Source organism: Mirounga angustirostris, unplaced genomic scaffold, assembly GCF_029215605.1.
Source record: "Mirounga angustirostris isolate CCGP_5_RB_7025 unplaced genomic scaffold, mMirAng1.0.hap1 SCAF_11, whole genome shotgun sequence".
NCBI classification, from domain to species: domain Eukaryota; kingdom Metazoa; phylum Chordata; class Mammalia; order Carnivora; family Phocidae; genus Mirounga; species Mirounga angustirostris.
The window spans coordinates 83421080-83449079 of NW_026991719.1; the positions used below are offsets into that span (position 1 = coordinate 83421080).

General features: G+C 44.4%; 1 protein-coding gene across 2 annotated transcripts; it reads left to right on the forward strand.

Annotated features, from left to right (window-relative positions):
* Positions 1–12575: 12575 nt before the first annotated feature.
* Positions 12576–27981, forward strand: PLP1 (proteolipid protein 1). Of its 2 annotated transcripts, none has more exons than XM_045880937.3 (7): positions 12576–12770; positions 21020–21206; positions 21922–22183; positions 23265–23433; positions 23894–23967; positions 24741–24806; positions 25862–26792. In XM_045880937.3, exons 1-7 carry the CDS (start codon positions 12767–12769, stop codon positions 25931–25933), a joined length of 834 nt encoding a protein of 277 aa, XP_045736893.1. In that variant the 5' UTR covers positions 12576–12766; the 3' UTR covers positions 25934–26792. The 2 variants fall into 2 exon arrangements, with proteins under 2 accessions (XP_045736893.1, XP_045736901.1); XM_045880945.2 differs by having other exon boundaries at positions 12611–12770; positions 21922–22078; positions 25862–27981.
* Positions 27982–28000: the final 19 nt, after the last annotated feature.

Genomic DNA, 28000 nt, shown 5'->3' on the forward strand with positions numbered 1-28000 from the left:
GTGCAGGTGAGGGGCGTGCTGGGGGTGGGGGTGCTTTGCCCTCAGCTTGCCTTCTGCTCCTGCATCCCTGTTAATTTATTGAATTCATAAAACCAATGTAGGAAATTTAGGAAGTTTGAATTACAAAAAATTTAAATTTATTCTTAAACAAACCAGAATAGTGTACTAAAGATACCGAATCACACCAAAATTCTTCTTCTTTTTAAGTAGGCTCCAAGCCCAGCATGGACCCCAACACAAGCCTTGAGCTCAGGACCCTGAGATCAAAAATTAGATGCTCAACCAGCTGAGCCATCCAGGTGTCCCCCAAATTCTTCCTTTAACCTGAAACTAAAGCCTCTTCTTATTTTCTTATAGCTATAATAACAAGGTTATTGTGTAAATATACTTTTCATGGCACACAAAAAGTAATATGGTTTAGTAATTTTAAAATTTTCTTTTAGACAAATTTGACTTTATTAGGACTAGATATTCCTAGGGTATATGCAAGACAACTAAATTATTTTTTGAAAAGTTAGTATTTAAAGTTTCACAAGAGAGGAAAAAGAAAGTGGAACAAAATAAAGTAAAAAGGAAAGAGAGAACCAGCTACAGTCAAATATGTAATTATCACTAAAAAGGGCTCCTTATGTTTCCTCTACAAGGTAAAGAAAGAAATTAACCTGTAGAAATACAGATTTTGAGGTATGCACACAAAAAGAGTGGCATATAGCTGGTTTTTATATAACATGGACCCTTGACAAGTTCATCAAGCTGTATAATTAAAAAGGCAGCATTTATTAATCTTCCAAATAAGGAGACAGAGATGATATCTCCTGACTTTTAAAAAAACTGCTCTCTCTTTTAGACAAACAAGATAATCTCTTCATGAGGGTTTCTTTTGCTTTTTGTTCTAAAGTGCCTCTCGTTCATGCCCAAAGCTCCTTAAAGGGTACACTGCAATTTTAAAATATCCCTCGTGAAACGGTGCCAATTGGAGGGATAAGCATACAACTTAGCATCAAAGGGAGCAAACATGAGGGAAGCAGGTGTTTAGCCTGGAAGATGTCCATTTTTAGACTGAGAACATCCTGTGAGAACTCAACAATCTGTAAAGAGGGTGGTGGTGAACTTTGCCTTCAGAGTTTGGTCAAAGGCAAATCGCCACCAATCCAAGGCCAAACAAAACCCTCTGATTCTGGGTAGATGAAGCTAAAGAAAGCAGGTTTCAGGGACACAAAGACAAGATTGAGAAGTCTTTTTTTTTAATTAAAGATTTTATTTATTTATTTGACAGAGAGAGATACAGAGAGAGAGGGAACACAAGCAGGGGGAGTGGGAGAGGGAGAAGCAGGCCTCCTGCTGAGCAGGGAGCCCGATGTGGGGCTCGATCCCACGAGCCGAAGGCAGATGCCCAATGACTGAGCCACCCAGTGGCCCCAAGAAGTCTTTATAAGGTTTTGAAATGATAACCTGAGATAAAGTTTGTCTGAATGACATTGGTGTGAGGAGACCTTCTGAATGTCTCAGTCCCTGGGGCCAGCGCAAGGAAAAGTTCATCGAATCTATGTCATCCTTTCCCTATAGACAACATTAAAGACAGACTATAGGAGCAATGTGTAAGAAGGCTAGAAGACAATTTCATCAAGGAACAATACAAATCTGACTAGATAACCAAAAACACCCCCAAGGGATCTCATTTCTAAAAAAGCAAAATAAACCCAAAGCTGACGAACTTCCATGAGATAGCAGAGCTCAGTTCAACGTGGATTTACCTCCCAGATATGGGCAGATTGGCACCTCAAACAGCTATACCCGAGAAGTCTAAGATGTGGTCACTATTACTAAGTGGAAGAGCTGGGTCCAAGGCAGTGAGTGTTCCAAGTGAATCTCCGTGACCCTCTGTTTCTTTCCACGCCCTCTAGCCCAAGACCACAAGGAGCACACCTGGGCTGGAACAAGTTGAGCTTACTGCTTTGTGCCAGGAAGGTAAACACAAGAGAGATAGTGGGGGTGTTGAGGTGTCTCTCTTTGTTGCAATGAATAATAATCCCAATTTGATCAACCCCAGGCATGTCCTGGCGGTCTTTGGCTGAAGGCCATTGACAGTGCATGAAGTCAGAGTGTGCATTTGGGCTTCTGCCATTTACTAAAGGTACGACCTTAGGCAAATCACTTAAGTCCTCTGATACTCAGTTTGCTTATCTGTAAATTTAGCTAGGAACAGCATCTACATCTTTTGGCTGTTGTCAGACCTAGAAGTAAAATTTGTTTAAAAAACAAAACAAAAGGATAGCTAGGTCGCATCTCAACAGGTGCCTAGATGAAATGGCTCAGGAATCCAGTGGACCAGTGAGTCTGGGTGCCTGTAATTTTGCTGTGGATAGTGAGTACTGCTTTATTGGCTCTGGAGTTGGCCTCAGAGAGAGGCTTGTATCCTGCAGTATGCCCTACTCCCCCAGTTAGGGAACCCTTCACCTGAGAGCAAATTTATCCAAGGCTTATCTTGGACATATTTGTCCTCTAATGTAGTGTACTGGGTAGTGGGAAGAAGACTAGAGTGAGAAGAACTCGGTTTCAATCCTCACTCTTCCAGTGCTAGTTGTGGGCTTCAGAAGCCTCAGTTTACTCGTGTGTAAAATGGGTATAACAACCCTACTTCATGTGTTGTACAATTAACAGAGATTATGTTTGTGCAAGAGGAGTGGGGTGATAAAATGATTCTTTCATTAGTTGACATCAAGGTTTCTGTTAAGAAGAGGACACTCTTTTTTAAGGAAAATACTCTGATATACCAATTGCAGGGAAGAAGGAGAAGCTCTAATGGAAAGGACTGGAAGATAACACATATGTAGCTAAACTGCCTTTCATAAGAAACAAACATGAATTTGGAGTGGGACAAAGAAGGGAAAAAAAAAAGGAATGGGAGAAGGGAGAATGAAGCAGGAGTGGATTGCAGGAGAATGGTGTGCCGAGAAGTCCCAAGTGGCAACGTAGCCTAGAACTTTTAAATGCAAGAATGTTTAGCAATCAATTTTTAATTGTTTGTATTGCTATAACATATGCCCCTTCATCTACTCAAACTTTGATAAATTCTGTTACTTGCAACAGTGCTTCACGTGAGAGGTGTTCAAGGAAGTTCCAGGAAGGAAAGCAGCATTCCCACTCTGGTGTGACGAAAGATAGAAAGAAGAGAATGGCCATGAAAGATGAACTGGGTGTGACTCAAAAGCTCATTAGGAGCCTAAAATCAGAACCACATCGGCCAGCTTCCTCAGAATTCTCAGAAACCTTTTATCTGACTGTGAAAGGACAAGCTGCCCCTCTGCTGACACCTGGCTTACATGTGCCCTTAGGACTGGCTGAGCACAGATAGGTGCTCCACGCTAGTTGTATCTGAATCTCCTTTTGGTTAATGTTTCTAATATGCTTCCCAGACGTGGTTGTAGACTCCCTCAGGCTAGGGGTGTGTCCAGAAATCCTCCCATTTTTTTGGATCCCCCTCAAAGCCTGGCAAAGTACTGGATACAGGGGCGCCTGGGTGGCTCAGTTGTTGAGTGTCTGCCTTCGGCTCGGGTCATGATCTCAGGGTGCTGGGATCGAGCCCTGCATGGGGCTCCCTGCTCAGAGGGGAGTCTGCTTCTCCCTCTCCTACTCCCCCTGCTTGTGTTCCCTCTCTCGCTGTCTCTCTCTGTCAAATAAATAAATAAAATCTTAAAAAAACCCAAAACAAACAAACAAAATAACCAAAGTACTGTAGAAGGATGAGAAGAGAAGAGAGAAGACAAACCCGGAGAAGGTCAGGCTCTACATATGAAAAGCTGCCACTTACCGTGTGCTCTGTCCCAGACTGGGGTGGGACATGAACCCAGTTTGGCTTGCTACAAAACCCAAACTCTCAGGGCTCATCCCAACTTGCCTCCTGTCAATCTTACCTAAAGCTAGGTGTGACTGCACCACACCCTCCACCCCTCCATCCCCCTCCGGCCCCCAAGGCTCACAAAATGAAGGAATTGGGGGTCCAAAATGCAGAGTAGAATGTGTGTCCATAGGGAACCGTGATTTCTTGTTTGCGGTTTCCCTAGCAACCCCCCACCCCCAACCCCAGAAGCCAGCTTGGCTGGCCACAGAAACTCTTTGTTGGTAGGGTTGCCAGAATTAGCAAATAAAAATACAGGACGCCCAGTCAAATTTGCCTTTCAGATAAACAATAAACACTTTTATAGTATAAGTATATCCCATACAGTATTTGTGACATACTCATCCCAAACAATTATTTGTTGTTTATCCGAAAGTCAAATTTAATTGGAAATTGTGTATTTTATCTGGCAAGCCTACTTGCCTGGGCACAGTATTTCAGAGAGTGCAGAAATAGGGGGCTTTTGGAATTTCCTGTTCAGTGGCTCCAGCAAGGAACCTAACCCCTGCTGTTTTGGGCAGCCCTTCAGGAAACTGCTTCAAGCTCAGTCCTTATGACCAGCTCGAGTGCCGGGGTAGGCTGACCAACTTGTCAGGAAATCCCATATCTCAGGAAACCTTTTAGTTCTTGGCAAACCTAGATGGTTTTTTACCCTAATGAGGGACATACCTAGAGGAGCTGGAGATGTTGGAAGATAACATATGTGGCTAAACTGCCAGGTGAGTCTCAAAATATCTCAATACCTCTTCTTTTTTTTTTTTTTTAGATTTTATTTGAGAGAGAGAATGAGAGAGAGAGAGAGAGCACATGAGAGTGGGGAGGGTCAGAGGGAAAAGCAGACCCCCGCCGAGCAGGCAGCCCGATGCTGGACTCGATCCAGGGACTCCAGGATCATGACCTGAGCCAAAGGCAGTCGCTTAACCAACTGAGCCACCCAGGCGCCCCCTCAATACCTCTTCTAAGCACATTTCCTCGGGTCCATTTTAAAGATGGACAGGTTCTGGGGAAGGCTAAGAATCCTAGATCTGAAAGGTGTTGGTTCTAGAGTTCATTAAAGTTCAGCCTCTGCTTGTTAAATGTTTATTAAACATTTCCAGAGATACTCTGTCACCTCACCTGGTTATTGTTATTGTCATTGTACCTTAGTATAGGCACTGTGCTAAATATTTTATGTTATCATCTTGTGTAATCTCAATAATCCTGTGAGGTTACTACTATAATTTTCTAGGAACTAAAATAGTAGAGACTTACAGAGGTTGAATTGTCCAAAGTCACAGAGCTGCTATTTGTAGAGCTGGTATTCAAGCCCAGCGGTATCTGACTTGAGTCTGTTCTTAATAATTTTTTTTTTGATAGAGAGAGCATGCACATGAGTGTGCAAGCATTGGGGGGAAAGGTGGAGGGGCACAGGGAGAAGGAGAGAGAATCCCAAGGAGGCTCCACACCCAGGGCGGAGCCTGACACAGGGTTCAGTCTCATGACTCTGAGATCAAGACCTGAGCTGAAATCAAGAGTCGGTTGCTTAACCAACTGAGCCACCCAGGCACCCCTGGAGTCTATTTCTTAATCACCATATTCCATTGCTCATCTGGAAGGCCCATCTGATATCTAGCTAAAATCCTTCATGCTACATGTCTAATAACTTCCTTCTTGCTTAGTTACCCACAGAGAGAAGATGGCTACTCCCAGGAAACCCATGACTAGCCATGATCTCCAAACCGACTTTAATTGGGATAGCCACCCCACCCCAGCATCTACCAGCTACCTTCATGTCCCCCTTTTTGAGGAAATTTGAGGACAGCTGGCCACCTCATGCCTAGAATGGAGAGTCCTATTGGCTCTTTAGGCTTGTAGTTTAGGCTCAGCGGCTCTCTCTAAGGCCAGATCCTTGGAGGGGTTCTCAGTGGGCTGAGAATTGAATAGATCTTCTGTGGCTGGGCAACAGTGGTGTAGCCAGGGTAGAAAGGACATCCCAGTGAAGATTTGCTTTTCTTTCTGAAGGCCCCTGCTGTGGAGAGGGAGCAGAAGCTAAGGGGAGTTGCTGCCACTCTACCCTTTGAAACCCTTCCAAGAACTGCTGGATTCAGCCTGTGTAAAGAATTGCAGTGCTCTAGAAAGTTTGAAGGATTTTTCAAGGATAACCCAAGGAGCATGTAAAACCTTCTTTGGAGGGTCCTCTGGGGGAATGACTTCTTAGACTTTATGATTTGGGACTAATTGTGCTTAAAAAGAGAACCCATTTTCCTCTGGGGCCAAGGTGTCTACAGCCCAGGAAGGGGCAGGCCAGCATGGCGGAGTGCATTAACCTCTCCTTGCTTTAGGGGCTGAGAGAAGCAGCAGCTCCAGAGCCTGCCCACAGTCTCAGCTCCGGTGCTCAGTGTCCCTCATGCCCTCCTGGCTATGACAGAGAAAGTCCCACAGGAATGGAGTTCCCAGGGACAGAATAGTTGGAGGGGAGGAATAGTTGGAAGGTAGGGTTGCCTGCCCCATCCTACTAGGTGGCAAGAGGAGCCCATACTGGTGGGAGAGTAGCTGCCCAGCCCTCTTCCTAGGCTTGGCCGGGGTGGGGGGGCAGAAGGAGGGCGGAAAGCAAGCCTCAGAACCCTAAGAGGCTAGGGCAGGGCTGTCTCCCCATGCGGGTCATTTGTTCTAATCTCTGACACCATGATCTTAGCATCATGTGCTTACCGGGAGTGTCCCACTCACAGCAGAGAGAACTGAGGCTCCCTTTCTTCTCCATCCTGGTTGCTGGCACAGTTTCCCAAGGAAGGTACCCCAACCCCGAGGGCAGACAATCTGCTCCGTAGGAGGTGTCATCCATAGCCCAGAGTGACTTACCTGGACAAGCAGCCAGAGCTGAAGGGCTTGGCCTGACTTCTCTGAAAGGGACAGCCCCCCCTTACAAATATTATCCAATAATAATAATAATAATTTTATATATGTATATAAAATCATTATAATTATTATTTTTGGAGGGGGTCGAATCGTATCTCTGAAAAGGCAGCGTTGAAAGAGGCTTGAGCAAATTCCTGAGAGGGTGGCAGACGTAGCCCTCATTGTTTGGGGCCAACAGAGGGGCAGGAAGGGCCCAGTTTCCCTGGAATGCAGAGGGAACCAGTGAAGACCTTTCTTGCTTTCAAGGGCTTATGCCTTCTCCTCCCATGGGTAGCAGGACAAGAGCAACCCCTCTCCCCCATCCGGCTGTGCCTTGGGAGTGGGAGCTGGCCAACCTGCCACAGCGAGGGCTTCACTTTCAAGATGGACCTGCCACCGTGGAGCAGACTCAAAGGGCCTGCACACTGCTGCCCCTCAATCTGCCTGAAAGACTTTTCAAATGAGATTTCTCAATAGAAAAAGTAATAAAAAAGTAATAAATGCATATAATTACAAATTCCCACCATACTAAAAGGCATAGAGTGAAAAGTCTCCCTCCCACTCCATGCCCCCATCCCTTTCCCCAGAAGCCACCACTCTTACCAGGCTATGTGCATCTTTCCAGAAAGATCAGAGATTTCCCTTGAAAATGTTCTGTTTTTCTTTTGGATTAGCTTGAATCTTAACTTTACTGACTCCTCTTTTTCTGACCTCAAGTTTAACCATACACGAAGTAGAGAAAATAGTATAATGAGCCTCCATGTACCCACCAACCAGCTTCAATAATTTTCAACTTTTGGCCAATATTCTTTCTTTTTTTTTAAAAAAAGATTTTATTTATTTATTTGACAGAGAGAAACACAGCCAGAGAGGGAACACAAGCAGGGGGAGTGGGAAAGTGGGAAGCAGGCTTCCAGCCGAACAGGGAGCCTGATGCGGGGCTCGATCCCAGGACCCTGGGATCATGACCTGAGCCGAAGGCAGCCACTTAACGACTGAGCCACCCAGGTGCCCCTGGCCAATATTATTTCATCTAACCTTTTCATTACAATTTTCTGTAGGAGGAAAGATCCCAGGCATCATGACATTTCACCTATAAATAATTCTTATGCATCTCTGATAAAGACCCTTTTAAAAAATATATTATTTATTTATTTGAGAGAGAGAGAGAAAGAGAGAGCACAAGTAGGGAAGGGGCAGAGGGAGAAGCAGACTCCTCACTGAGCGGGGAGCCAGATGTGAGGCTCCATCCCAGGACCCTAAGAACATGACCTGAGCCAAAGTCAGACGCTCAACCGACTAAGCCACTCAGGCGCCCCTGATAAAGACCCTTAAAAAAAAAAAGATTTTATGTATTCATTTGAGAGAGAGAGAGAGAAAACACAGAGGGAGAGTGAGAGGGAGAGGCAGACTCCCAGCTGAAGAGAGAGCCCAACATGGGGCTCGATTCCAGGACCCCGAGATCATGACCTGAGTGAAGGTAGATGCTTAACTGACTGAGCCACCCAGGTTCCCCTAAAGACACTTTTAAAAAACATAATCACCATGCTATTATCACACCTAACAAATCCAACAAAGTCCTTAGTATCATCTAATCCCCACTGGCTGATTTTGAATCCCACTGATCTACAAACTCCAGCATCTTGCCCTGCCTGGATTTCTAACATGGGCATCTGGCTTAGTCTGAGAAGTACAGAAGGTTGGAGACTTGGGCCACAGCAGCCTAAAGCCTGTCCATCCTCCCCCTGGCTGTACTTGCTGTCTGAACAGTTTTTTTGGAGCAGAACAATCTTCTGGGCAACTTCCAAGCAATGAGAGTCAGGAAAGAGGCATTCACTAGAGGTAGCTCTGTCTTTTACTTGCTGAGTGGCATGGAGAAAGCTGTCTCTGTACCCCATCAGTAACAGGGAACAAATAACATTGGTTCTCAGGAATTAGGTGAGTATTTGACAGTCAAGGATAGTAGTAGTATTTTTGCTGCACTGAGAGATCATATCAAACATGCAGCCTCTTCGCAGGCACCACTGTGCCAAAGCTGGCTGGGTTTTCATGTTGGTGGAGGTGGGTTATGTGGACAATTGATTTCTCCATTTGCTAGTAGCTATTTGGCATGCCCCCCAGGCACTCCCAACTTTATTCATCTGATTATTTTGGCTTCCAGGCTACCTTTCACGCTATCCCAAAGCCATGGGCATCTCCACGATCCACATCCGACACATCCCCTGCTCCCATTCATTTTTGTACTGCTCTCTGAATCTTCAGGAAGGGAAGAAGAGCACCCTCCCCCACCACCCTATGCCAGCTCAAAGTATGTGACATCTCTGGCCCTCAGCCCTCAGTTCTGGTGGCCAGAAAGGCATAGCCAAACCAATCGGCATGAAGTTGGGTGTGGAAAGTTCTAGTCACAAGTACATAAGACATAATATATTGCCTGCCAACCAACCAGACTTCTGTGCCAGGGCTAGAAAAGCTGTAAGAAGCAACCACCGGCCTTCCTCAATTTGGTCTGGGAGGACTTTATCTTGGGGAAGAGAAGCAGAGCCTCAGCTCCAGAAGCCTAAATGCTAGCAGGTGACTCCAGATTTTCACTGGAACTCTGCCTTCTCTGTTCCCCTTTACAGTCTTCTCTGTGGACATGGTGGGAGATATGGACTGCCAGACTGGGCACTTGAGCCTTTGCTTAGTTTCCTGGGAGAAATTCACTGGACTTTGCTTTCACTGGAACGCTTTTCAGCATTCAATTTATACCATGTACCAAAGAGAACCCACCTGCCCAGTGGCCTTCAGGAATCTGGTGCTATGGGATCACACCACAGAGAGTGGAAGTAATATCAAAGTATTTTGGAATTATTTGCAAGAAAGCTGCACAACCAAAGCAAGCTAAGATCGAGGGGGCCCAGATCCTCTGAGGTACCATCAGAATTTCACGAAGCAAACTGTTTACTAGTTTCATACAATCCTGCATTGTTCCCACAAGCACTCAGTGCAGACAGCTAGCTGCCACCAAGAAGGCTGGCAGTGCCCTCTTGAGGAATCCTTGGGCACTGCCAGGGACCCAGCTGGATTCTGGAAAACATTTGCCAAGGGCGCCCAGCAGAACCATTAGAAGTAGAATTAATTGCAGCAGAAATAGGTGAGGGTGGGTAGATTAAAAAAAAAAAACCCAACCCTTGAGGACCTGGAAAGAAACCCCTATGAAGCCTGTGGGGAAGGCTCAAGAGATGGGTGGTGAGTGGGTGCTGAGGCAGAGTGTCAAGACATACAGAGTGACTACAACATACTAGATCCTGGGGAGCTGGAACCTTAAGCAACTGGAGACTGTGAGCATTACCTGGCTGAGCCCTTTTCCCATCCAAGGGCCTAAAAAAAAGGTGGAGACAGGAAGATATGATCCATCAAAGAGTGTGGAGAGAGAAAAAGAAAGAGGGACACAGAGACAGAGAGAGAAACAGAGACAGAGAGCAGAGACAAAAAGACTGAGACTTGGAGAGAAGACAGAATGAATAGTAAGGCGATAGAGATGAAGGAAAGGAGAAGAGAAATGTGTATTTGGGGAATGTGGTTGAAAAATTTGTACCTGTGAGTTTATTGGGAACACATCTTTTCTTCCAAGTAGCTTAACAGTTACAGGGCTGCTGCTGAGAATCCAGGAGCAGATTTGTGAGGTGGCCCGAACTGAGCAATTTCCCCTGCATGCAGAGCTGTCTCATCTATCTGAGCCATGAAAAACCATCTCACCATCTCTCTCATTCCCTAAATCAGAACCCCCAAAGTTTGGACTGGATTCCCTCTGCCATCTGAGGAGTTGAGGGCACACATTTGGTGACTTCTTGCTTTTGATCCTCCCTCTCCTCCAGGGCCATTCTGACAATGATCATCCAGAAGTTAATTGTCGGCAAAATCCTAAAACCCAGCTTCCTTCATAGGCAGAGTCTATGGCTGGAGAGCCGGGCTAGCGAGGTCAGGGGTCCTGGGACTTTCTACCATCAGTCATATGGTCTTATTCTAGTCTACTCTGTAAAACTACCACTATGCAGTTCTGCAAAAGGGGCAGCATTTCCAGGGATCCTTTTTCCTTGGGGTTGGTATAAGAGCAAAGGATCTAGAGTTCTAGGACCCTGGACAAACCTCAAATACTGCAGGATTCAGGACCTGGGTGAAGCCACAGGGACATCTGTAGAAGACTCAACCATTTCCTAATGGCAGAGCCCAAGCCAGAAACATGTCCAAGGTCACAGCCCGAAGAGAACACTGTAAGACACAACCTTGTCACTCTCCACCACAGGAAGATTCGAGACTCTGTTCAGTACCTCCTCTTCTCCTCTCTGTCCCCAAAGCAAAGCCATAGGAAAAACTTGGTGGTGGTGGTGGGGTGGGGGTCATACCTTCTTTTTCTGGAGTCTTCCAACAAGTACTCCTTAAGTTATATGCCAACCAGTTTCCTCAGAGGCCACCCATGGGAGAATATGGCCCTCAAGGTCAAGAGAGCAGTGTCTCTCTGAGGCCCCTGAAGGGAAAGAGAACACTAACAAGGAGCCTAGATAGACAGTGGTTAAGATTCACCTCTTCTAGAAAACCTTCCCAGGCTAATTCCACCTAACATTAGGTACTCAAATACCTTCACAGTCTTTAGAAACAACTGTCATTTGGGTGCCTGGGTGGCTCAGATGGTTAAGCGTCTGCCTTCGGCTCAGGTCATGATCCCAGGGTCCTGGGATCGAGTCCCGCATCGGGCTCCCTGCTCTTTGGGAGCCTGTTTCTCTCTCTGCTTCTCTCTCTCTGTCTCTCATGAATAAATAAATAAAATCTTAAAAAAAAAAAACAACTGTCATTGGTAAGGCAGATTTCATATATTTCCCCTGTTTTTGTTATTTGGCCATTTTTTCTTAGTGTTTTTTTTTTTCTCTGAGGCAAGGACTATATTTCCTTTCCCCTTCTCTCCACCTTTACTGGCAGCCACTGCTTTACCCCAACCTGCTCCCTGCCTCTCACCAGCCTGGCCTTAGCTCTTTGATGACACTACAGTCTCAGGATGGGATATTGACTACCTGATTCCCAGATCCTGTTAGTGATTTGTCTTGAAGTCAATAACGGTCCTTGGAAATCACCAACATCCCTAACTCTGACCTTCTCTTTGCCTTATTCTGTGAACATGCATTGGTCTTGTCCCCTCTCTGGGTCTCTGTTATCTTATCTATAAAATTTTTACAATTGTAGCCTCCCCTAGCTTAGTCAAAATCTGTTTGTGGAATCAACAGCTTGTGTTTTGTCCTCATTCGGTTGAAACCAAGAAGGATTTGGAAGGAATTATTTTTCTTCTCTATTGTGATTCTAGAGCTGGGTAGGGGGAGGGATGCTTATTTCCCAAGGAGTGGGGGGAAGGGGAAAGGTGGACAGGGCAAAGAGCAGCTAGGAGTGAGGGGTGGGGTTGGGACAGAGTTGGAAGGACCCTGGGGATAACATCTAGGTTTCTGACCTTGACCACCTGGCCAGGGCTACAGTTTCCATGGCTTCTGACACTTGTGCGGCCACATCCCACATTAAATAGACCCAAGCATCAGTTGGAGGCTTCTAGAACTTCATCTTTTTATTTCTACCCCAAACCACATTTCCAGATGTCTCTGCAGCAAAGTGAAATTCCACACAGGCAAGGCTTAGAGAAAAACAGAAAAACAGAAAATGAAACAATTGGCAGTGAAAAGCAGAAAGAGAAGATGGAGCCCTTAGAGAAGGGAGTATCCCTAAGGAGGTGGGGACAAGGGGAGGAGAAGGGGAGGAGGAGAGGAGGAGGAAAGCGGGCCTGTCTCTTTAAGGGGGTTGGCTGTCAATCAGAAAGCCCTTTTCATTGCAGGAGAAGAGGACAAAGATACTCAGAGAGAAAAAGTAAAGGACCGAAGAAGGAGACTGGAGAGACCAGGATCCTTCCAGCTGAACAAAGTCAGCCGCAAAGCAGACTAGCCAGCCGGCTACAATTGGAGTCAGAGTTCCAAAGATATGGGTGAGTTTCAAAAACTTTAGCATGGAAGATTCAAGCAGGTACAGAAATTTGCAAGAGAATTTCCAACTGGAGGGTTTCGGGGTTTCCAATGGTTTCAATGAGTTGTGTTTTGGCACTTGTTTTGTTGAATTCCTTAGCACTCAATTAAGTTAACTCCTTCTCTGCTGTACTGAGAATGTTGTTTTATTACCAAAGAACTCCAGCAGCACGTGGAGAGTACCACAGGTCCTTGGAGAGAGTGCCCAGAGGGTTGGATATGGTCATGTGTTCTCTTACCCCCTCACTTCCCTCTACCTTCTCTTTTCCCCTGTTCTCAGGCCCTGGTAGGGGCTGGGTCAGCTGACATCCCTGGTTCTTCTGGAGACAAATGAGTGTTGGCTAGCCCTCAGATGTATAAAATAACTGCTTGCTGATACAAAATTTGGACTCTGTTTGGCATCAGAAGGAAATTGGGAAATTGGGCAAGTTGGAACTCAGGCTTGGCTATGGCTGAGAGGGCCAATCTCAGGTTCAGGGAATGAAAATAAAGTCCTCAGTGGCTTTACCATGGGGAGTGGATATGGGTAGCAGGTGTGTGTGTGTGTGCGCATGTGCATGCAGGCACACATATATGGGTGACCATATCTAGCAAATATCACAGACTCAGCCTTTCTGAGGGCATGATTCAGACTCTAAATCCCTCCTATGACAGGGAAGCTGCTGGGACCTTAAGACTCTTACTGACTTGGTTGAGTACTGAAGGCTTCTCCAGGTTCTATGAACAAAGAGAGAAGCTATAAGATCTGGTCTTTGGTAGTGTCTACTTAGAGTACAGAGCACAAGGGTCTTTGTCCACACAGGATGCCACAGAGATGTGCAGACATCGTTCACATTTGGCAAAAGAGTAGCAGCTTGAATGTATCCTAAATGAAACGAGAATCAATTGTCCTCTGTATTCACCATCAAATGTAGTACCCAGAAGACTCCAGCAACATCCATGGAAAAAGGCTTTCGATTATATTAAGCTGGTGTCAGCCTTTAGGTTGTTTCATCCTGAGAGAGATCTTTGAAGCATGTATTCAACATGGATAACTAAGAGGGCAGGGCACTGGACTAGAGCCAACACAACCAGGTTCGAATCCCAGATCTGCCACTTACGAACTTCATGACCTTGGGTAGATCACTGTGAATTATCACTTCATCTTCTGGAAAATGGGGATAACAATAACTGCTTTGTCTACTTTCAGGGTTGTGAAAATCAAGTAATAATGATGTGGATGTCCTTTGAAAACGGGCAAGCTCTATAACAATTATAAATAATGATCATACCAATTATTATGCAATAACACGTGTATAAGCTGACTCTTACTCTTTCCAAAGTGGTTTGGGCTTTCTTTGTGTATACTTTGTGCACTTGGGTAAGAATCATTTTACCAACTGAGTTTAGCCAGGTGAGAGGTGAATGTTAGGGGAACTCAGTTCCTACCCTCGGTAACATCAGGAACCCTATGTAATGTCAAGGCAGCTGATTGGGTAGGTTGTGAATTAAAAAATGGAGAGGGAGTAAAGAACGATGTGAACTATTACTTCCTCAGGGGATGAAAGCCTTGGGGAAAAGGCAGGAACAAATGAGGTGACCACAGGGACAGTTTCCTGTTACGAGGCTGGATGATTTCCTCCAGGGGAATCTCCAGGGGAGATTGCCACAGATAAGGGCACAGTTGAGGTTGTGTATTGGATCCCAGATCTTGGGGGTGGGCAATCCTTGGGCCAGGTGCACATGAGTGTAGCCACTGAGTTTTCGATTATTCAATAACAAAGTATCTCAAGTCCTTTGTGAATAATAGACCATCTCTAACAAGGTACTGTACTGCTACTACTTCTGACATGGAGTGTGTTGCTGTTCAACAATTGTAGTAGACAAATTATATCATGGAATCTGGGATTGGAAGGAACTTTAGAAGCTGCCCGAGCCAACTCTCAAGGCAGGATTCCCTTCTACAACAGCTAATTAAATGTTCCTATCGCCTTTGTTTAATCACCCCCAGAAACATAGAGCTCACTACCTCAACCACATACAATCTTACAGGATGGGAAGCAGAGAGGAACACTGAATTCAGTATTATCTATATAAAAGGTTTATGGGGGAAATGATAGTTCATTAAAGTTTGTCCTGACTTGGGAAGGGTATGTTCTAAATGAGTCTTTGGGATAACAATGGAACCGGAAAAGAGCTAAAGAGCAGTAGCTGATTATTCTCTGCTCAGTAACACAATGCCATTACTGAACAGCAAAACATTGGCTCCTGCAAGCCTGTTGTCTGAGAACAGTGGCTGTTACCCTGGTAACTACACTGTGATGCTTCCCTCCCAAGGTGGCTGTTTGCCGAGGAGGGTAGTGTTGGCTGGTGCAGGCTAAGTGAGGGTAGCCCAGGCAAGAAAGAAGTGTGGATACAAAGCAGGGGTCCAGTTTTACAAAATTCCTGAAGACTAACTGCATCCCACCAGGATGGCAAGAATGCCACAAGAATGCCAAGAGCTAAAAAGAAACCAGATCCAAACCAGCATACTCATTTACTCCTCCTAGAGACAGTGACTAAAAAGATCACGACAGCCTTCCCCACCCCATTCCTCACCTTGGCCCTGCAGAGCCAGAGGAGCTCTTGAAGAGCCAAGCAAACTGAAAGGCTTGCTCTGCTTGGAGGGGCTTTTGCCCTGGCTCTGCGCTATGAAAGCTGGAAGTTTAGTCAAGAGCCTGACAACTGGAACTATCCTCTCAAAGCTATATGAGTAGTAGTAAGGCCTAAGAACCCCTGGGAGATGGGTGGGAGGGGACATAGAGTGTTTAAACCCATCAAGGCACTGGCACCCAGCTAGTGGCATCTTTTTCCCTCATTGCCTTTTTGTGTATTATCTTGAAGCCCTGAAAACCATCCCCAGGGTATAGTTCTTGGTCTTGAAAGAAAGCAATGTAGAAATGCCCTCCTTGCCTACAGAACTTCAGATCCAGAGAAGATTGAGTCAGGGCAGTGACATGATCAGGTAAGGTCACATCAACCTGGAAGGCAAACAGCAGGTTTCCCTTTCTTTCCCACTGTTAGGGCCTACCCAGTTCCAAACTTACCTCAAAAACCCTATGAGTACTGATTGATTACTTCCTCCTTGGCTATTTAAAAATGGTTGTAAAGGTGATCTTACTGCTCTGTACTTGCCTCTGAGCTCTCTGCTAGGCAGGGCTCTGGAAAAGAATCAGTGACATCCCAAGGAAGAGAACAAAGCTCCCCAGATCAGCTTCACACTGCAACCAAGGAGAGAGGAGGAAACGGTGAGAGACTGACCTAAGGAATAAGGTATAGAAAATGTTGTCTCTTAGCTTATTATCAGGTGCTTCTCTTTTACCTCCACATACATGGGCAAGATGAAGACAATGTGTCAGGAATAGAGTTTAATAATCAAGCTTCTATTCCAACCTCCCAATGTTTGGGCATATATTGGCGTGTGTTTGTGTGTGTGTGTGTGTGTGTGTGATGTGTGTGTTTGGGGAGGAGTAGGGAGTATAGGAAATAAATTGGTCCAAATGCTGTTGCTATAGTAATAATAATATCTGTCCAAACAAGAGGCTGAGTTTCCTTTTTATTTAACTTTATCCATATGACTTGACCATCCATTAGGCTTAGATTCCCATGTCCCAGTGGTTGTAGGGCCCCCTTCCACCACTTGAATGCAGTATAAGTGCTGAGTTCATGTAGGGAAGACAAGATTATAGTCAGGGCTTTGTCTGACCAGGATAAGGCCAGAAGCAAAAGTCTTTGTCTCTGGCACCTCCTGATGATTGTTGTTTTACTCCTAGAACCCACCCACTGATCTCCATCCATCCCCAGTACCAGTTACGGTTGCTCTAGCATCTTGGCCCTGTCAACTGCTATAGGCCCCAATCAAGGAGGCCTCTGTTCATGGAGTGAGGTTAAGGGGTGGGTTCTGGGAGGAGGGTAAGACTGTAGAGCAGATTAGAGACTTAGGGAGATGGGGCCAGTTTTTCATTCAATGAGTTTGCCTGTTGTTTAGATCTATTGTATAGGGTTCTTCTATCTCTCCCTTTGTCAGCTGGATTCAAGGGACAGGCTAGGAATTGTGCAAGGCACAATTGGTCTCTTTCTACCATCTCTTTCACTGAAAGCCCTTCCTCTCCTCCCTTTGATGAGTTCCCAGATTCACACTGAATTTCCATCATGGAGCTGGTCCTTGAGGCGTGCCCAGGGCATGGGAAAGGAGGGAGGGTTTGGGAGCTCTTGGCTCCTGCTTAAAGAGACAGCATCAGGATCAACACCGTCCCTTGGATGGACATGGATCTGGATAAGATTAACAATGGTCCTGTTGATCTTTGTCAGATTCCTGTGAAAACTATTGGTCAGAAGGGCTTGAAGTTCTAGCACAGATTGATTAGACTCATTTTGGAAGTTTGTGGATAAATCTAGCCAACACCTTTGCTTACATTTTGCTCACAGGACTTGATCATATACATTTTAACACTAAGTTATAGGTAGCTTTGGTCTTTGATTCACAGACACAAGTTTGTTCTCCCTAGCAAGACTGAAAGGTCATTGAAGAAAGGGACTGGCCTTTATAATTCCCTTTTGTTTCTCATAGTGCCCAGCTTACTTCAAATATGCTTAATAATTGTACTGAATCCACATCAAAAGAAATGAAAGGAAAACACTGGGAAGGGTCATTATTTTTCTCTATGACCTCTCATCAAAGTCAGGCAGTTTAATCCAATTGAATTGCACTGGGTAATATTATTATTATTGCAGTTCTTTTATGCCAACTCTACCATGTGACAATCTGTGCTTAGCCTGGAAACGTGAGCATGACTCTTAAGAGAGCCAAAGGACTTCAGAATCCCTCACAGCCTTCCTGAATCAAACCAGTACCCTTTCAACCATGAAAGGTGCTGAAATGTAGAGCTTGTGGCTTTAGGCTATTGTTCACACATTCCCAAAGACATTTCTTGGGCTGTGAAAAACCAAAGTGAACACCATGGACCTTTCTCAGAATGTTTTGATTGTCAACTACTTTGATGAAGACACATTTTTTGTTTTTTTTGGCATGTTCTGAGTTTTTTCCAATTGAAATTTAAAAGTTGATTTTTTTGTTTGGTCAGACTGATGAGATTCTTCACTTCTGTTGAACTTAGATGTCCCCAGAACGACATTTCATCTGTGAAGAGATGGACATGTAATGTGTATGTTGATATCGTTGAACTATAGAGCTCCAGAGTGATTTATCTGGGGCCATTTGTTTCCAACTCCACGTTAAAGACTCATTAAAACCTGTCTTTCTTGTCCCTTGCTTTGAGTGGCAGTGCAGCAGAAGTTATTTGAGGTCTAAGAAAATAGAGGAAAAATGTATGTAAAAAGAAAGCATATTGGTGGATGATCCAGAGTTGCTCCCAAGGCTTAGCCCTTTATCACCCAGTAAGGACACTACATCTGACACTCTCTGGTTATTTGGATGATGATCAAGGGATCAGATACACCAAAGAGGATTTTTTCTTATCTTTATAACCCTGGAGGGGGCATCAGCTAAAGCTTAGAGCGGATTTCCCTGTTTGGCTAGCAAGAGTTCAAGTTCCTTCATCCCTGATCACACCTGAGCTATTTAGCTCTTCCCAGGGTGAAAAAGCTGGGGTGAGTGAGTGGCACAGGACGGTAACTTGCTAGGTTTGATGGCTGTCCTTACTCTGGGCTAAATAAACAGTTCTGCCATTGTTCCCTGGGTCTGACCCCCTCCCCACCCCCAGGCCTGCAGGCCCCTGCAGAATACCAATGAGGCTCCTGGGATCTCAGGGAAAAACAAGGCTTCTTTGTCCAGGGGAGCTATGGAGGGCTCTGTCCAAGTCCTGACCCTGTGCTGGGGAGAGAGGGAACAGAGAGGTCACTGACCTTCTCCTCCCCCCACCCTCAGGCTTCAGAGACCTTCTTTACTAGAAGAGTCTAGAGTTTGGGGGTGGGGAAGAGTTGGATAGACAGTAGGAAAATGGCAGCACTGTTTATTTCCAAGCTCTTTTTCTTAACTTACAGGATGCATCTAGTATCTTAACCTGTTGAGAAAGAGGAAGATCAATTTCTGGAATGTTTCCTGAGAACAATGATCAATTTGAACTGCTGTGTTTTTCTTTCTGGTATATACATGCATGTATACACAACACACACGGTGCACACATGCATGTATACACAACACACACACACACACACACACACACAGCTCTGATGAAGCACTGTTACCAAGCACTATTGCCAAGTTCATACTAAGTAAACTTTGCCTCCACTACAGCAACACAGCTACAAATTGATTGCTTCTCATAGAGGCCAAATTTTCTGACAGCAGTTCTTCAGTTCTTGGAAAAGGATGAAAATTCAGTTTTGCTGCAAATATTAGCTACTTAGTCTGCTTGCCTTGGGCTTCTGAACCTCATCTCTGGTGTCACATACCAGAATCTTTGAGGAAGATGCTCTTTGAGGACCAAGGGAGGGCTTGTCATTTTAGGGGATGATGGATAATAGAACTCACTCATTCTGTGGCTCTGAGAACAGAGACAAATCCTTCTACCTCAACTTTCTCATCATAGAGATAATCTCGTCCTTCAAAATCTGTTCACATTGCATCAGCCATGCAGATCCACAGATGTTTAATCACACAGGGCTAAAAAGAAACTGTACTAGTATTAAGAGGCTGGGGCAAAGGACTCCCCTAGTCCTTGCTACCATGGCATAGACAAGTGAGATTTGGATAAAAATTCAAACCTAGAAATTAGTACAATTTGCTTTCTTTTTATAAGGAGTTCCAACATGTTTTTCCAAAAACAGCTTCTCAGTACATCAGCTGTATATGTGTATATAATTCATATATACATATGATAATATAAAATATTTCATATATCATATCTTTATATATTATATGATATATGAATAGATGTATAAAATCAGCACGCGTGCACGCACACACACACACACACACACACCCCACACACGTATATGCTTTATATATTTGGGATCTGGCCATGTGGCCCAAGGGAACCATGGTTTCCTCATCTAGTCTGCCATCTACTTGACATTTGTTAAGTTTTGCTCCATGTGGCACTTACAGCATGGGGCTAGTACTTGGGGCACAGCTATTCTTAGAGCCTACGACTTCTTGTGTGCCTTTCCTGTTTCTCAGCAACACTGGCATGGGGCCTAGGGTGACAGGTCTCGGTATCTCAGGGACTCTTAGCACTTTGAGACACCTGTGTTTCCAGGCTCTGGTGTGTTTTCGTCATGCCAGAAAGAGGTTTCATGCTTTGCTGACTTTGTATAGAGTCTTTTTGTAGCTGTTTTGACAGGACTCTGGTGTAAGCCTGAGAGTGCAGATATTGGCCAAGCTGCAATATAGGGGGACAAATCAGCCAAGCAAAGTGTTCAAAAATCATCAAGCTTGCATTTGTATTACTGTGAATAATAGTCACCCTCCCATTACTGTCTCCTGCTCTCTGCCAGTTTCCTCCTTCCCTTTGGACTGCTCTCCACATAATATTCTAGATGAAAGAGAAGCAAGCATTCCATGCGACAAATACACCCAATGTTCAGGAATATCCAGAAGCATGCAATTTCCAAAGTTTCCCCCACCTGGAATGTTCTCCAAAGCTCAAATCCTGTCTGACAATACCAACATCTCTAGCCTGCACCCGTCCCTTTGTGGAACTTTTGTTGCATTTACTTTCTGTAACCACTTACTAGGCTGCCTAAAATTGTTAGTTAAAAATATTAGGTCTACTTAGCTCATTCTTCCTCAGTAAACAAAAGACTCCCATATGGTGAAGTCTATGTCTTTTATGTTTTCACATCCCACATAACACCTGGCACAATGCTGGTCATATAGTAAGTACTCCATAAGAGTTGATAAATGACTGAAAGAAACAAATCAGAATAAAAAAGGAGAGGATGCTCGCATAATCTCCCCAGCTTGCTACTTTGATGACAGATTATTTTAAAAACCCATACATTCTGGGAATTAAAATTAAGGACTTATTTTCAAGAATGGAACAAAGTGATGGTTTTTGGGTCAATCTCACATTCCAGAAGCCTAAAGTTGGAGACTCTTGTGCTTTTGGACTCTGGAGTGACTACTCCATCTGTGCATGTGAGCGCAGGGCTTGACTGGTCTGGCAGAGAGGTATGAGTGGCATGAGCTACTAATGGAACATCCCTGACTTTTTCCCTCCTTCCTTCCCAGGCTTGTTAGAGTGCTGTGCAAGATGTCTCGTAGGGGCCCCCTTTGCTTCCCTGGTGGCCACTGGATTATGTTTCTTTGGGGTGGCACTGTTCTGTGGCTGTGGACATGAAGCACTCACTGGCACAGAAAAGCTCATTGAGACCTATTTCTCCAAAAACTACCAGGACTATGAGTATCTCATCAATGTGTAAGTACCTGTTATCATACACAAACCCCTCTTTTTTTCCCCTCTCTCCCTGGAGACATATAGAACTCATTAGCTCCTTAGTGATTAGTAGGGGGTTTAGCATAGAGCCAGACAGGATTCCCGAGTCTTCCCTCTGTTTGCAGATTTCAACTATGCCCCATCTGAGGTCCTGAATGAGGGGGAAATGCCAAATTCAGAAAGGGGAGTTCTGTCTGCCTGCCAGCCCACTTCTCACCCCCCACTGCACTTGCTTTGTCCCACGTGTTCTAACTTCTGCCCGTAAAGTTAACATTGACTGAGTTGGAGCCTCTGCAGTGATAGGTATGGAGAACTCAGGAAAGGCACAATGACTGGACAGACTGGGGCTGCTGCTCTTGGTTTGACATACTGTTTGAGTCTGCTCAGGCTCCGTACTAAGACTTTCCTGCTCCTAGCACGTTAGGCCCCTATTCCTTCATCCCTCTTCCTCCTAGTCTAGCTCTTCTCTGCTTTCTCCTCTGAGGAAACATCTCTGAAGGGCCAGGCCAAGGAGAATAGAGCCCCAGTTCTTCAGGTCACAGGGTAAGCAAGGGGTGGAGGAACCTAGTGATTCCTCTAAAAAATTCCTAGCCTTGTTTAGGTGCTCACTCAAGTGTCCACCTTACTTATGCAGGAAGGGAACCGGTTCCTCAGTTAATAAGGTTTCCTGATATCTTTTGTTTATCTGTTCATGCAGGATCCATGCCTTCCAGTATGTCATCTATGGAACTGCCTCTTTCTTCTTCCTTTATGGGGCCCTCCTGCTGGCTGAGGGCTTCTACACCACCGGCGCAGTCAGGCAGATCTTTGGCGACTACAAGACCACCATCTGCGGCAAGGGCCTGAGCGCAACGGTAACAGGGGGCCAGAAGGGGAGGGGTTCCAGAGGCCAACATCAAGCTCATTCTTTGGAGCGGGTGTGTCATTGTTTGGGAAAATGGCTAGGACATCCCGACAAGGTGATCATCCTCAGGATTTTGTGGCAATAACAAGGGGTGGGGGATAATTGGGCATGAGTCTGTGGCCTCATCCCCACCCAAGGCTGGATCCTCTCTAGGGGCCTGGCTTTTGAGTGAGGAAGTGATGGCTACAGCTGAACGAGAAGGTCAGGAAGAACGTGGTGCCCAGTTGGCTTAGCCTCACCTTTCAAAAATTCCCTAGAAAATTTCATCTCAAAAAAAAAAAAAAAAGCATGACTTTTGTGGATACTTCATAAAATCGGACCATTTCTAAGCCATCTGTTGGTATTCCTTTACTCTCCTCTTAGCAGGGACCATAATAAAATTAGATTTGACCACCTAAGAACCTAAATGCTACTCATGGGATTGAGACGCAGGTACCTGATCTGAGAGGGAGGGTGGATCATGGAAATTAAATAATTCTACTCCAAGGTGGAATTCCCAATATTCTGGGATTCTACACTGTTGGAGGTCCCAGAGGAAACTAACATGGATATACATATTTAATGCTTCATCTTTGTCTGAGGGTTATCCCTGCTTCTAGTGAAGCACACATTGGTTTTCAGTCTCTAGAGTTAAGTAAGATCTTTTGGGGGTTGAATATCTGTGGGTTATGGTGATACCTTTTGTGGCCAGCAGTTGGCTTAGAAAGGTTTTTGGATCTGAAATTTAAACCTCCTATTGGCTTTGCTCAATGACTAGGGATGAAAAGTCTCATGACGAGGAATATTTTCTAAGCTCAGCCTAAGGCGAGAAATGGCACGACTTTCTTTCAAGATCTGCTTTGATTTCTTTACACCTTATCTGCCCAAAAAATCTCCTGAAGCCTCTCTAACCCAGGGATCCTCCTCACTCCAACCCCCACCCATTCCCGCCACCCTCCATCACACTTGGGGCCAGTTCTCTAGTAGATACTGCCAACGACATTTGGCAGAGGTGCCCTGCTTACTAATTTCATTTGGTGGAGATCCCTGGAATCTGGTTTCCTATCTGGCACATGCCACTCCAGGATCTCCCAGTTTGTGCTTCAATGTCTGCAGGCCGATGCTGATTTCTAACCACCCCATGTCAATTGTTTTAGTTTGTGGGCATCACCTATGCCCTGACCATTGTGTGGCTCCTGGTGTTTGCCTGCTCTGCTGTGCCTGTGTACATTTACTTCAACACCTGGACCACCTGCCAGTCTATTGCCTTCCCCAGCAAGACTTCTGCCAGTATAGGCAGTCTCTGTGCTGATGCCAGAATGTATGGTGAGTTAGGGTATTGGTGCCTTGGCTCTCTTACCCCCTATGAAAGCACTATATATTTGGCTCTTTACTTGGGATGACAAGGGTGGTGATTATAGGGAAAAATGTTATGGATGCCTGGATCTTAGTTTGTTATTCCCTCCCCACTGAAATTGGAGAGATTTCTTCCCTTGGAAGGGAACTTCTCTTGGAAGTGGTAGGAGTTTTCTTGGCTGGTAACACTGCTCTAGCCTGGTTGAGAAGCAGTACATTTCAATAACAAACACAAGATTACACAACTGTTCAGTACCACCTTCCATTTTTTTTTTTTTCAAATCTTTACAAAAGAGGATCCTGATTGTTAGTGGGATTCAACTTTTCAGCCAGGATGATTAAAGATGTAAGAAGGGCTCAGAAAGAAAATCTCCGTGGAGCCCCACAACTCCATGAAGCTCACCCTGGTTGACTTGTGTGTCTTACTCAGGTGTTCTCCCATGGAATGCTTTCCCTGGCAAGGTGTGTGGCTCCAACCTTCTTTCCATCTGCAAAACAGCCGAGGTGAGTGGGCCATTTGAGTTCTTTCACAACGGAATGGCTTGTACCATACAAATTTCTACCCATGGCCTTCAATTTTAAAAGCCACAGGGTTTTTTGTTTGTTTGTTTGTTTTGTTTTTGCTGGATTTTGAGCATAGATGTTAAAACATCTATTTCCCTTAGAGCTGCATAGAAAGCCTTCCATTCCAAGACTTCCTTCCTTAAAGGAGAGATTTGTAGTTTTAGGTAAAGATAGAGATTAATGAAAAAGCCCCCAAGTGAAAAAAAATATTCTTTTAGTTAAAAACCTTATCAAGAAAATGATTTCTGCATAGAGACATACTCATAGGTTTTACAAAACCACTTTCAGTTTGGAACCCCTCCGTCTCTAATGAGAAGTAAAAACAAAAAGTACATTTGAAAGAGGAAAACACTGTATCGGCAATGGATATCATCCACAAATGAGGCAGGGGAATAAAAGTAAATCCTGAAGAAGAAGGCAGTAGCTTTAAACGTTCAAACTTTAAACCATGACTTTAAATTTGGGGATTCTGGGTACAACTGTAGGGAACCAGTTGATTAAAATATTTTTGAGTGTTTTATGAATACTTTGTGTTCTGAGTGCTCTGGGGCTAGGTGCTGTGACGTACATTAAAGAACAGGAGGCCTACACTCAGGGAAGTGAGTTTAGTTATAGAGGCAGAATTAACACACAAGAAGCTGCATGCATGATGTACAGCAGAGCATATTTTTGCAGCGGCAAGAAACTCTCCTCCCTTTTGCATTTTCTTGCAGTTCCAAATGACCTTCCATCTGTTTATTGCTGCATTTGTGGGGGCTGCTGCCACACTGGTTTCCCTGGTGAGTTGTCTGAATGTGATCCTGGCAAATAAATGGTCCCGGGATAGCTTGGGTACAGCTATGCTGAAAGGCAAAAAGATAGACTGCTAAACTTGTGATGCCAGAGAGAAGCAAGCGCCTGGGAAGAGACAACAAAGTGTAGACGGTGAACTTCTACTTTGGGTTGGCAAGGTAGAGAAACTTCAGAAATTAGACAGGAACAGGAATAGTGGTGTGGGGAAAGAGAAGGTAAGAGATTAATAGTCAGAAATGATAATATTTAACATTTACAGAGCATGTAATAGTGCCATGCTGGTCAGATGAGTGAAAGAACAAGGAAACATTACTAAACATGATTTTCCAAAGCCTGGAATTCTATATGCTGTCAATACGAATCCACCTTGGGCACTCTCCAAGGGATTTACTTACTCTCCTGAAAACCCTGGGAGGACCTTCTGACATTATTAGAACTGTTATTACTACAGTGTGATCCTATGCCCCAGGTTCTGCCAATGGTGTTCCAGTGCAGTGTCAGTGGGGTGCATTCATTGTTCAGATGAAAAACCTAGGGCACTGAAGGGTGAAGGAATTTATCTGTAGTCATTAAGTAAGCAGTGATAAGGATAAGCTCGCAGAACTCCTGGCCCCTACTGCTGAGGTTTTTATGCAAACTGGAGTTGTTCCTCATTCTGGAAAATAAACTGATGCATGAAGCAGGGAGGGTTGTGCTGTCCCTTGTGACTGTGTGTCGGCAGCAAGCAGCCTGTGACTCCGGGTCACTCAGACATGTGGATGGGATGATGGCAGAGCCCAATGCACTGTTCACTTTCCTGAGGAAAACCCAGTGCCAGGACTTAGCATAGGTGTGGAATAAACCCTCGTTGAGTTGATTCTCTGGGCCTGAGCCATTAGAAGGAAATGTCTCAGAGAGTACTTCTAGTCAGGCATGTAGGGTGAGAGCCTGGGACATGCTGCTTTTTACAGATCAGGGGTTTTTCCTTTATTTCACTGATTTTATTTCTACCCTTCCTCATTTGCAAAAGCTCTCACTCATATTTTCTCTTCTCTTCCTACAGCTCACCTTCATGATTGCTGCCACCTACAACTTCGCCGTCCTTAAACTCATGGGCCGAGGCACCAAGTTCTGATCTCCTGTAGAAATGTCCCTTTCTCTAATAGCGAGGCTCTAACCACACAGCCTACAGTGCTGCGTCTCCCATGTTAACTCTTGCCTTTGCCACTGACTGGCCCTCTTCTTACTTGACGAGTGTAACAAGAAAGGAGAGTCTTGTGGTGATTAATGTCTCTCTCTGGACTCTCCCCTCTTATGTACCTCTTTTAGTCATTTTGCTTCACAGCTGGTTCCTGCTAGAAATGGGAAATGCTTCAGATGGTGACTCCCCAACTGCAAGTCACAAAGGAATGGAGGCTCTAATTCAATTTTCAAGCATCTCCTGAGGACCAGGAAGTGTTTTCTCTTCAAAGGGCACTTCCACTGATGGAAACAAAGTGGAAAAAAAGATGCTCAGGTAGAGAGAAGGGATGTACCTGGTCCCCTTGACATCTATTGGGGCCAAATATATTCTCCTTGATGTACAAAACAGAGAACCCACTCCTGTCTCCCTCTTACCACGGAAGATAGAAGAAAAAAAAGAATGCCAACAAAACAATAAAAGCATTTGCCCAAATCTACCTATTGCAGCTGGGAGAAGGGGGTCAAAGCAAGGATCTTTCACCCATAGAAAGAGAGCACTGACCCTGATGGCGATGGACTATTTAAGCCCTAACTCAGCCGATCTTACTTACAGCATAAGGGAGCGTAGTGTCTGTGTAGACCAAGTGGGCACCTGGCTTTACACCTTATTAGAGAAAAGAAGCAGGGTATTGTCAGCATCTTCTCACTCCCTTTTCCTTGATAACAGCTACCATGACAACCCTGTGGTTTCCAAGGAGCTGAGAACAGAAAGAAACTAGCTCATTAAAAAAAAAAAAAAAAAAAAAAAAAAAGACTGGCCTAAGGAGCAGCAGTTGTTAGTGGCTAACAGTGTAAACTGAGCCAGCCCTCTGGTAGACACAGGATAGATAACTCTTTGGATAGCGTGTCTTTTTTCTGTTAATTAGTTGTATACTCTGGCCTCTGTCGTATCTTCACAATGGTGCTCTTTTCATGGGGTATTATCCATTTGGTCATAGAAGATGATTTGAAGATCTTGATTTGTTTCCGAATGATGCGTATTTCACATTTACCAGTTTGTTTATCACTTGTTTGGGGTTGTACCAGAAAGGTCTAGAGAATGATTCTTTGATAATGATTCCTTAGCAAATGGACATTGAACGTTAAACATTGCAAATAATATTTAAAATTGGCTAGTTCCATACATCCACTAGATTTTCTCCAAATTATTCTGCTCTTTGCAGAAACGGATTTGGTGAATTTGAACCTCAATTTGAATAACCTATTTGATTGTTCTTTTTAAGCTAATGGGGGATGATTTGATTTAGCAGTGCTAACTCAATGTGTTAAAGAGTCAGGTTTAACATATAGGTTATTCTCTCCTAGTATGGATCACTTAATAGAATGCCCCAGCCATCAGCTATTCAGTTGGTAAGCTTCCATGGAAACAGAAAGGTGGAAAGAGTTGGAAACCTGAATAACTCCCAGGTTTCAGGCTTCTCTTTCTGTGTTTGTTAACTTTGGGTTAAAAAAGAAAAGGCTGATTGGTCTTTATGGAAAGAGATCTTACAGATATGACTGTAGGTGGCTCTTTTGTTGTAAAGAGTTGTTTTTTTCCCCCCAAAGTTGGTTCAGCAATGTTAAGGAGAAGTAAGATGTTTGCAAAAAGATACTTAATATTTGTTTTCAGACCAGTATACAAGATAAGCTTCCAGGCTGCATAGAGGGAGGAGATGGAAAAGGTTCTGTAAGAAACCAATCAAGATCAAGGAAAGTGAAGTAATCCATATCTTGTGTTTTGTTTTGATTTAATAACATAACAAATAACCAACCCTTCCCTGAAAACCTCCCACGCATACATACACACATATACACACACAAAGAGAGTTAACTGAAAGTGTTTCCTTCATTTCTGATACAGAATTTCAATTTTAACACACATAAAGGATAAACTTTTAGGAACTTATCTTACAAAATGAATTTTATAAAATTAAAGAAAAATAAAATTAAGAATGTTCTCAATCAAACATTGTGTCCTTTG

Excerpts from the sequence above, each read along its gene's own strand:
- PLP1 (XM_045880937.3), top strand. Across the intron at positions 21,207-21,921 it reads TATGAGTATCTCATCAATGT|GATCCATGCCTTCCAGTATG; the intron begins GTAAGTACCTGT and ends CTGTTCATGCAG. Across the intron at positions 23,434-23,893 it reads TGCTGATGCCAGAATGTATG|GTGTTCTCCCATGGAATGCT; the intron begins GTGAGTTAGGGT and ends TGTCTTACTCAG.